The sequence below is a fragment of the Centruroides vittatus genome, unplaced genomic scaffold, assembly GCF_030686945.1.
Source record: "Centruroides vittatus isolate TY-2023 unplaced genomic scaffold, ASM3068694v2 contig_3116, whole genome shotgun sequence".
In the NCBI taxonomy this organism is placed as follows: Eukaryota; Metazoa; Arthropoda; class Arachnida; order Scorpiones; family Buthidae; genus Centruroides; species Centruroides vittatus.
In genome coordinates, this window is record NW_027122007.1 from 81,348 (window position 1) to 93,434 (window position 12,087).

The 12,087-nt window shown below is 31.8% G+C and overlaps 1 protein-coding gene across 1 annotated transcript in view; it reads right to left on the bottom strand.

The window, feature by feature from the left end:
- Positions 1 to 8,367, bottom strand: part of LOC136973205 (muscle M-line assembly protein unc-89-like) — a gene marked incomplete at both ends in the record, with an annotated part of 87,825 nt that extends 79,458 nt beyond the window's left edge. Inside the window, 5 exon segments of the mRNA XM_067267905.1 lie at positions 4,527 to 4,632; positions 4,707 to 4,879; positions 4,947 to 5,052; positions 7,895 to 8,070; positions 8,238 to 8,367. Of these exon segments, the coding sequence (XP_067124006.1) occupies positions 4,527 to 4,632; positions 4,707 to 4,879; positions 4,947 to 5,052; positions 7,895 to 8,070; positions 8,238 to 8,367 (691 nt within the window).
- Positions 8,368 to 12,087: the final 3,720 nt, after the last annotated feature.

The window sequence follows — 12,087 nt, forward strand, 5'->3', positions numbered from 1 at the left end:
GCCAATTCATCCCTGCCACTTAGTGTTTAAATATTGGTAATAATAATAATAGTAAAATAAGTTATAAAAGTATGTTTTTAAAAAACTTTTAAAGACATTTTTAAAAAGTTTTATTAATGCAATATATAAAACTATGAAATTTTAAGTGAAATTATGTTGCAGCCCAATAATAAACTGTTCAAAGACCAGCACTAGTCTGCAGACCACAGTTAGAGTAGTAGTGCTTTACATGCCACACCAAGGCCAAATTTCTAAATAGACACACTAGGCATTAGCCAAAAAGGGCAGATTTTGAGAGGTGGCAAAATTGGCAGGAATAGTATAAGAATTTCACAAAAAATTGCAATATGTGGAATTATTTACTTATTTATCAATTAATTATTGAGTCATCTACATAAATAAAGATACTGATTTAATAAAACTCTTCTAAAAACACCGGACAATAAGCATATCTTCCATTCAAAATCTAATAACCGGTGCAAAACAATTATATTTCTGGCTAACGTTTTCGGTCACTCCACCGAGACCTTCCTCAAGCCCATATTTCTTCCTAAACGAACTTTTTCAAAACGATTTTCGAACCATCGAACCTTTAAAATTTTTTCCGTTATGCACGTGCCACCCGATTAAATCGAAACAATTGTTCGATTGTTTCGAAACAATTGTTCGATTGTTTCGATTTAATCGGGTGGCACGTGCATAACGGAAAAAATTTTAAAGGTTCGATGGTTCGAAAATCGTTTTGAAAAAGTTCGTTTAGGAAGAAATATGGGCTTGAGGAAGGTCTCGGTGGAGTGACCGAAAACGTTAGCCAGAAATATAATTGTTTTGCACCGGTTATTAGGTTTTGAATGGAAGATATGCTTATTGTCCGGTGTTTTTAGAAGAGTTTTATTAGTAATTGGTTATGCCAACTAACATTTACCGAAACAGCGTGGTTAGCCTTACCAAGGCTAGAGAAAAATTAGCATTTTTGAGCAAATGTAAAGAGTTAAAGGTATTCCCGATGTCGATTTATCGGATTAAATTACCGCAAGCGAACCAACGGTTAGTAAAGAAGGTCAAATGGATGTGCTTAAATAGAGCAATAAGGACCACCAGAAGAAGTATGTATTCAGAATTAAGGAAAGTGATTAAGAGAGAAGAAGAATTATTCCGGAGGAACCCGCAAGAACTTAAGTTGGAGAATGCTAAGATTGCCATTATACAGGATAGGCTAGTCCACTCTCTTAAATCGCATTACAACACCAAGATGGATTGGATTTTGTGACACCAGACACCAGAGAATCAGGTTATGCATAAGTGCAAGTACACAGTCTGGGATGATTTGATCCTCCCAGTGTATGTTCAAAGAGTACTAAGTTATGGGCCCAAGTATGCACCCACACCACGTAGGGAAGATAAGCTTAGGACGTGCATTCCGGACTTAGAGAGGCTTATAGTAGGAATGACAGAAGTACAAAAGGAATATTATAGATGGATGGCCACATGCAGGACTAGAAATAGCAAGGATTCGAAGCAAGTGTACAGGTTAAGAGAAGATCTGAAAAAGATTGTGAAATGGTTCTGGGTGAACGACATTACAATGCTTAGAGCGGACAAGAGTAAGGAATTTGTGGTGATGAAGAGAGAAACTTATGATAAGGCGCTTGGGGAGTACATTAAAGACACGAAATGTGTTGTACAAAATAGCCAGGAGATAGAAAGGCTGCAAAGGAGAGTCAAACGTTTCTCTAAGTCCAAACTAGCGGTAAGACTAGGTATGAGGGATATAGTAGTAGACGCGCCGAATACCCCCAAACTGTTTGCGTTTACAAAGGTGCACAAGCAAGGGAAACAACTCAGACCGGTGGTGGATAAAGCAGCGGCACCCACTTGGAAGATAGAGACGGCTATGCACAACCTTCTTACACCCCATTTAAAAGGTTACCGGTATGCAGTGACAAGCGCCGCAGAATTAGTGGAGGAAATCAAGGGGGTAAACAGTCCAGAACACATCTCAGTATTGGATTTCCGTGCGCTTTACCCTTCCATCGAATTACCACCATGTTTTTGTGCGATTAGGGACTTTTTATTCCAGCACGTGAATGATGGAGAATTGCACGATCAAGTGTTAGAGCTAGCACATTTAATCTGCTATGGATCGCTGTTTCAATTCGGAGGAACCACGTACGCACAAGGGAGGGGAGTACCCATGGGCAGCGCCATATCGGGTGACATGTGTGAATTGGTCATGAGAAAGTTGGAAGAGACAGTAATTCCAAGGTTCAGCGAAAGCATCCTGATTTATAGAAGATATGTGGATGACATCATAATATTATGGAGGAAAGATGTGGACATCAGTTCATTCCTACAACAGATGAATGACAATAAGTACAGCCTGACTGTACAGTTGGAACAACACAGCAATAAAGCAGTGCATTTTCTGAACATAGACATCCGAATAACGAGTAACGGGTTGCATACGAAAGTATACAGGAAGACCACAGGCAGTGCGAATTATATAACGGCGGATTCATGTGACCCGTTTATGTATAAAAGAGCGGCATTCAAGTCCATGGTTAAAAGGGCGCACACCCATAGCACCACCCAGGAAGCTGTACGGAAAGAAATCGAATATTTGAGTGAAGTGGCAAAAGGGCACGGCTACGGCAGGTTGGTGGCACAGCTAGAAAAAGATTATGTAAATGCCAGCAATCAGAATCCACCGGAGAGTAGGAATAACGAAAAGATTATAGTACCAATTTCGTACAACCCGTACTTGGCACAGCTATACACAAGGATTGCGAAAAGGCAAGGGTTAGGTGTAGCGTACAGGAGATGCCCGTCTATGATGCAAATATTAAGGAATGATAAGGATAGACTGGAAAAGGAAAAACTTCCGGGTGTATACGCTATTCCATTAGCCGATAATCGATGTAATAGAGAATTGGTATACATCGGATCCACCAAAAGGGCTATGGAAGTCCGAATAAGAGAACACCAGAAGGACATTGCAAATGGGAGAAATACCACCTCCTTGACGGTCTATGCATCGAATCCGGAAATCATCCCGGACTTTAAAGCGGCAAAAATGCTGGCCACCACCATTCATACGGAGCATATTAGATGGTTGGAACTGATAGAAATTTGTAAAGCATTCCAGTCGTCACTGCCAATAAACGCAAAGGATGAAATGAAGTTATCGATGGCTTGGCAGGCCCTGATGCAAAAAGACGAGACCGAATAAATGAATGAATGGGAAGTTTAACGAAGTAACGAAGGGGCGGTTTGGTGAAATTGATTAAATTTTGGAAGAATAATGTGTATGGCATCGTAATAAAAGGGATGGCAAGATCCTTTTAGAGGAAGGATGGAGCGGTCTTAACTAGCATAAGATTAGTTATAAGATTAAAGCGTTAGGATTTGGAAGTTTTACGGAAGTTTTTCAACGCTTTCAATCAGAATTGTTCGATTGTTTCGATTTAATCGGGTGGCACGTGCATAACGGAAAAAATTTTAAAGGTTTGATGGTTCGAAAATCGTTTTGAAAAAGTTCGTTTAAGAAGAAATATGGGCTTGAGGAAGGTCTCAGTGGAGTGACCGAAAACGTTAGCCAGAAATATAATTGTTTTGCACCGGTTATAAGGTTTTGAATGAAAGATACACTGATTTAAATAATCTAATTACATCAGATAGAGAGTCTTGACCACTTATAATGTAAACACACACCAATATGATGTAATTTGATATTGATTTGATGTTATGATGTAATTTTTAATTAAAATAAAACATTCCATGTAAGTTAATTGCATCATTTTCATAAAATAAAGTTTTGTTTATACAGATTTTATTGTGTTACAATCCATTACTTAAAATCCTACATCTCACGATGCCAATGCAGGCTAATATTAAAACATTTTATCATCATCATGTGTAGTTTATGCTTTTAAATAAAAAGTGAATATTTTATATTCAAAATTTTTATATTGTCAAATGAGTGTCAACCCTTTGATTCTCAAGTCATTTTGTAATTATTTAAACACAAGAATGATATTTTAAACTTTTTACAAAATGTGCATATTTGAATTTTCTTTGGCCTTTGAAATCTTTATGTTTGAAGGTGGAATACCACTGCCTGTGACAAGTTTTCAATGGCAACGTTTAGAAGTGCAGAGTATATGGCAACTTGGGTTATGTAACTGATTTTTTGTTCTACCAATTTTCTGCAGAGTATATGCTACTGTGAGTTACATGCAGGAAATTATGGTAATCAATATTGCATAAATCTTAGCACCATTGTTTACTATGAACAACCAATAAAATAAAATAAATTATAATAAAACTACTTCTACTTCTTTAGGAAATCAAACTATTTACTCTATAAGAAATGTTTTTACTGTCTTAAGTTACTTCAGCTTATACACAATGTTGAATGTAATTCCTAGCTACATAAAGAAGCAGTTTTATTTTTAGTATAATTTAGTTTATTCATCAATAGTATTAAACAATATTTTGATAATATTGATTTTTGTATTTTTACTTACCATTTAACATTTGGTTTTGGATTTCCAGCTATTTTAACATTAAATGTTATGGTTTCTTCCTCTACAGTTTCAACACTCTTCATTTTTTGTGTAAATTTTGCAGGAGCTAAAAAAAAATTCATTATTATTATTTTTTTAATTTTCTATTATTTTCTATAAAAACTAATAAAAGACACTTACAATTAACAGTAAGTGCTCCAAATCCTGTCTGACTACCACTGCTATTACTTGCAACACATGAATAATTTCCAGAATCTTCTTGTTTGGTCTTTTCAATTAATAGAGTATGTAATTCTGCTTCATTAAGTACTTTTATTCTATCATTTTGGCGTACTTCTTGTCCATCTTTAAGCCTTTAAATATTCAAATAATTTTAATATATTTTTAATATACATATATTTATAAAAAGAAATATTTTACCATTTAATTTCTGGAGTTGGATTCCCTTCAACTTCAACCTCAAACTTTACTGGTTTATCAGTCATTACTGCCATATCTTTCATTTGTTTACGGAAAACAGGTGAAGCTAAAAGACAACAAAGATTTAATTTTATTCAAATTACATGTTCACTAATTTAAAAATATATTTAGGAGAGATTGTTCTATATGAGAACAGTTTTGCCAATTCTAACAATGGACAATTTAAATTTTGTAATGTGTATCTCACCAAGAGATTTCCCAAGCTTATTTCTAAAGGATATCCTGTACTGAATATATGGTATGAACTTCAGCAAAATGGGCCAACCATGTGAACATAGGATTTCGGGAGATTTACACCAATGTACACCAATTTCAGGCATCTTGTCTAACTTTTTCAGGTGACACTTGTAAGATTATCAATCAGCAAGCTTTGCAGAATTCCAGCTCAACTGGAATGCTGCAAAGTTCAAGTCCAGCTGTGAAGAAATATGTTTATTGGGATGTATGTTGGTCCCTGTTACACTGTTTTCAAATTGCAAATTTTGTCACTAATATTTACATGATACAAACAATGATAGAAAAACTTGTTTTTTAATTTTTTTTTATAAACTAACTCTATTTTTCCACAAAGTCGTTAATTACTTTATCATAAAAGTCACTGATCGTTGACTCCGTCAATGTATTTGAAAGCTCTCTTTCTATCAAAAGCAATGCTAGCGATGACAATTTTTCCTCTGACTGAGTGAGTGTTTCTGGCCAATATATGAATTTGATTTGTGGTTAAAAAACTAAGCTCAACAGACACACTGGTAGATGGTACCATAAAAATTAATGATATTAAATCATATAATTCTTTTAGTACGTCTTTGTTCGGATCATCATTAATTATAATACTTTTTGTGTCTAAGAGTTACTTGTCGATACAGTCTGGACACAAATATAAATATCGCAATTCACACGTAATTTAGATAAATCAAAAATTTCCCATAAAATTTACTTAATTTAAAGAATTAAAACAAGCTTGGGAAAATTGTTTTTCATAATATTTAAAATTATTAACATCTAAAAGTTATAAACATTCTAAAGATTTTATGTCTGAAAATCTGTCAATATAACTATAATTAAATATAACTTTGCAAAGAAACATACATAAAAATAACATTGAATATTCTTTATCATAATCACAAAAAACCTTTCACACGTTGTTTCTAGCAAACAAATTAGTGAGCACAAACGTTTTAAAAGGCCTTCTTCAGGTGCACTGAGGACGTTTGTGCTCACTAATTTGTTTGCTAGAAACAACGTGTGAAAGGTTTTTTGTGTTACGATTGAATATTCTTTATTTTTTAAATCTTAAAACAATTCACTTAGTCAAATAACTCTATACCAGTGGCTAAGGGATAGAATCGTTGGAAGCGTTATGGTGTGTAGCATCCACCAGCTAAACTGCCAGAGGTTGGTGCTCTGTAAAGCATGTGTGCCAATGCCTGTAAATTGGCTGCTTTACACCATTCAAATATTTTTGCCCTGGAAGCTGACTATACAGCACTTCCATTGGGAATATGCAGACATGAATTTAGATTCAAGTATACAATAGCGATCTTATCGTTCTTTTCACATATACTTTATTACAGATTATTATTATTATTATTATTATTTATTATTATACCACATTATGTATTTTATTACAGATTTCATATAGAAATTTGTAATAAAATACATAATGTGGTTAAAATGAAATATTAATTTTAATTAATTCAAAGTACGTTCAAATATGAAAATAATCGCACAATATGTATTTATATTTTAGAAAATACAAGGAAATCAGTGCTTCCATAGTGTCCAATGACAGCACGCCACTGATCACAACTGTTAAAAATTGCTTAAATTTGGTTGGTGGCCAGATGACCAAGATAGTAAAGATATTAGTATGCACTCTAAATATTCAAATCTATATTAGAACCACAGAAATTTTCATAAATAGTATGTCCTAGATATATCAGGCTCTGTCCTTCATCCCTATCTCTATTAACTGAATCCATGATGAGCATGCAAAAAAGATTCTTTTAATAAATGCAGAGTGAAAAGAGTTCAAAACTAATCAGGTTAAAAGTGAATTAATTAATTAATTTGCTGAATCCTAATATAAGTTTAAGCCAATTTTTGGCAATTAACTAACAATCTATGATTGGTAAATTGTTGTGTGTAGAGAACAAACTTTGAATAAATTTCTATTTTAGGAATTTTGCAATAGTTTATATTAATACAGTAGACCCTACCTATAACACAGGTTCATATAACATGAATTCGTATAAACAGCGAAAAAATTGCGATCGTGTTCACATAACATGCTAAAAGAGACTCGTATAACACAGTAAAACATCATCGCTGACTCGTGTCATGACAAGATTGGTCAAATCTGGACCAATAGCGGACATTGCACAAACCGTTGAGTTTAAATGAGCAGCAGACCTACTAAAAACCATATATCATTTAACGGCCATAAAAATTATATTTATATTAATGATGTCTCCAAAGTTCAGCAAATTTTTCGCAAAAAAATAACTTATCAGGAAACATGCACCTGCCGTTCGATAAGTCGCTCTGTGACAAAAACAAGCTTAAGCAATGGTGTCTTTGAACTGTGCGTGCTCAGTAAGTATTCATACAATTTTTTGTTTATAGCATAGTTTATATGGATTATTCCCAAAAAATTATGTGTGTTTTGGAAATGTTGAGTCAAATTAGTCTAGAATCGGTTAATTTTATAGAAGAAAACCTTTCAAACAGCCATAGCCCTTAAACTGCACATGTGCCAGATTGTGATTGGCTCATGTATTTAAGTGACTTGTACAACACGGAATTCATATAACATGGAGCGTATCTACCGTGTTATAGGGGGGTCTACTGTATATATATACTAAACTAGGATATCACTTTTTACTTACATTTCACTGTCAATTGGCAAGAACTATTTATTTCACCCATATCATTTTTCAACGTAGCAGAATATTGACCAGAATCATTCTTTTGAACTTTTTTAATAACAAGTGTGTAAGTATCTCTGCCTTCAAATAAATGTTTATATCTTTCACCTGCAGTCAATTCCTCTTTGCCTTTGAACCTATAATTAATAAAATGTACTTTAAATATGTAAATATTAATGATAATAATTTGAAATCATAACAAAAAAAAACAAATAATAGTTTAATAATTTGATTAATATTTCATTTTTAAAAAATCTAATGCTTAGAATTTTAAACATAATTATTTATCCATATAATTTAGTACCATGTTATTTTAGGTCTTGGATAGCCAGTGGCTTTTAATTCTAACATGGCAGAAGCTCCTTCACTGACTTCAACATCTTCCAATTTACCAGTAAGAACTGGTACTTCATGATCTCGAGGTAATTCAGCACCTAAAAATATGTTTTTTTTTTTTAAATCTTGCTTTAAACGATCATCATAACTTATCTTCAACACTGTCAAATTTTAGATCTGCTGTCAAATATAAGAAAAAGAATCTAAGAATTTTTAACTTGCATATGTTTTACTAAGTATAGGAAATATGTAAAATTTTCCTATTCTTAGTAAAACATATGCAAGTTAAGATTTATTTTAATGAAATTGAAACATCAAAGCATAACTATTAATAATCTTACATATTTATACTTATTAATTTTACATATTTTCCATAGATATTGATATGAATTACATACAATGAGAAATAAATAAATATTTTGAATGAAGATATAATCATAATTTAACTTTCTCCATAATTTGCAAATATTAAATGATGCATGTCAAACACAAAAATGTATTTAACATAATTTGAAAGGTTTGACACAAAAACATTTGATATATACAGTAACTACCACATATTCCAGCATACAAGATGACTTTTTAACCCAGGAAAATCTTCTCAAAAGTCGGGGGTCATCTTATACGCCGGGTGTTGTCTTATAGAGTGAGTATATCCCAAACTCTATATTTTAACTGTAAAAGTTGGGGGTCGTCTTATACGCCCAGTTGTCTCATATGCCGGAATATACAATAATTAAAAAAAATAACTGGAACAAAATGCAAGTGATTTCAAGATTTAAGATGAAAACACAAGATAAAATTTTGTCTATGAACTAATAAATCCAAAATGTTCAAGACAACTTAAGGCATGTAAATAAATTAAAATTTCTGCATCAACTTTTTTTATAAATGTGAAACACTTTCCTTATAAAGAAAGTTAATGATAATTTTATATTTAATAAATATTCAAATAATGTTAAAATTAAATATTTCAGAGTTTTCTAAATGAAAAGATGCTTACTCTAATAGTCATACTAGGTTTTAAAATCAAATAACAACATACTAGATGATTATATGAGCAAGATAAATCATCTAGTATAAAGATTTATAACTTTTTCAAGCAATTTTTCTTAATTTAAATTTAATTTCATACTATTTATATACAACATAATGCATAATGTTGTAAAAATTCAAGAGAATTGAAATTTAGTCTCAGGACTAAGAAGTCAAAGTTTCTCATTAAATTTTTTATACAACCATTCAATCAATAGGAGTAAAAACTGTCTTTTTGGTGTTAAAGGAGATGAAATAGAGAAAAGAGAAGGAAAATATTAAGTTTAAAAAATAAATATAATTACAAGCACTTTTAATGATAACACAAAACCATCGTCTGTTATTCTGGTGTCAGCTTGGTTCTCTATTATCAACAAAAGTGCTTGTAATTATATGTTTTAAAACTTAATATTTTCTTTTTCTTTTCTTTATTTCATCTCCTTTAACACCAAATGTTTTTTTTACTCCTAATGACAGTTTTTTTTACTCCTATTGAATTATTTTGATAAGTATCTTAATGTATTGCATAATACAATAATATATTATCTAATGAATAAAATAGTAAATAATATAATTTTTAAATGTATATGAATACATTAAATTAAAATGATTCTTCTTGATGAAAAAATATTTCAAAAAGTGATAATATAATACTTTTCAAATATAACTTAAATATAAAAATAAAACTAATTTACTTATAAAGTTTTGTCCATTGAGGATAGATCAAATTATAAGACAACCATGCATTATGCATAGTATCTTTATTTAAAATTGATCATGCATTAATTTGGACAAACCATGCAACAGTTTTTACAAAATTTATCCTTAAATACCAGATTTTTCAAATTTAACTATTTTCTCTTGTTGTTTTTGGTTTGAAGCTACCTTGCACTGTAAGTTCTGCACTACAGGATATCTTTCCACCACTAGTGCTTGCTACACAAGTGTATAAGCCAGCATCTTCAGGAGTGACATGTTGAAAAACTAAAGCTAGTGTATCTTCTCCATCACTATAGGCAACTTTAAATCTTTCACTAGCTTCAAACTCACTGCCATCTTTAAACCTATAAAAATAATTGTAAGATAACTTTTATGAATTTAATTCTAAAATGTTTCTATTGTTTGTTTGTAAATTTCAAACCATATTGTATAATAAATACAAAATAGAAAAAATAACATTATGTGATCTACAGGTTGTCCCAAAAGTATCCAAACATAGGAAAAACTAATACTTTTTAGCAAAATGTAACTTTATTTACAAAACATACTCTACATGATTGCTATTTCTTTGTAACATAAATGCACATAGAGTAGTCTCTCTAATTTATGGTAAGCTAACATTAACACTACTGGTATTAATCTTTTCTTTAAGACTTTTGGGACACTGTAATTACAATTTTAACAACTAATTGAATGAAAATTAATACTATTAGAGAAAGGAAAGTAAATATTGTATTTACTTGCATATAAGACAAGGTTTTTATTCATTTTTCACTGCTTCAAAAACCTAGGTTGTCCTATACGCGCAAGCAAAGGATTCTTTGCATTTTTGCAATACTTTTTGTAAACCGTGTATAGTTCATGCTGCCATTATATCAAGATTAAGGTGACTGTCGCTTTTAAAATGATGATCCGAAAATAGCTAGTCACTTAGCAATGATTATAAATTTAGTTATTTCATATTTGTTAAATTGGTGTTTTTAATGGATATTTGCACATTCTGAATCACTAAAAATTCTTTTTTCAGTCAAGTGCATTACAAACTTTTGATTTTGTTACGTCGGTATCAGGTGCATGGAAAAGCATTCCTCAAGAGCTGATAGCAAAGTCATTCAGGAAATACTTCAGGGCATTTCAAATTCACTTGATGGATCAGAGGACGATGCTTTGTGGAGTGAGAGTGAAAAAGTGGAGAGTTGTAATGAAGCTTTGGTGGGCAAGTCCAAGTAGACAAAAGGTTATAGCATCAAAAAAATTATGGTTGTTTGTCTTAATATGTGCATTTGATAATATTTTACTTGTGATTAAATGAAATAAAATTAGAATTGTATTAATAAATCTAATTTTCTTTATTTTGATCTTTAAAGTCACACCTCGTCCTATATGCAAGATCATCTTATATGCAAGTAATACTGTATATATATATAATAATAATAATAATAATAATAATAATGTTGACTGATTGTAAGGTGACATCATTTAGTAAGACACTTGGAACACAAAGGGGTAAGAAAAATAAAAGGAACCGGTTTTTGGAAGTGTATACTAGTATCAATGAGTAGACTGTTGGAATCAATGATCGAAATTATTGACAAATGTTATACGACATCATTACATACAACGCATTGTGTCACGATGTTTTGTAAACGTTCTTCTGTTATGTAATAAAAGGTTGGTGGCATTGTTGACCCCTCGGGGACAGTGACCTTGTTTCACACTCCCCTTTCCAGCATTGACCTTCCGTTAGTCAAGACAGTGTAATCTTTGTGTATTCTTTGTTTCTTTGTTACATAACCAGTTAGGCAAGTCTAACTAGTTTTTACTAATCTATCTGACAAGCGACATCTAGTCTAACAGGTTATAGGCACAGTTACAGTATCAACTAATTAAGTGTAAGGAGGAAAAAAAAGGTAAATTCAAGAAATAACGTAAACTGGATATAAATTTACGTAAAAAGAATATTCGGTGAAAACACATAAGACTTCACAATGGTGGATAAAAGTTACGTTGCCATCACTAAATTGAACAACAACAACTATCACATTTAGAAATATAAGATGGAA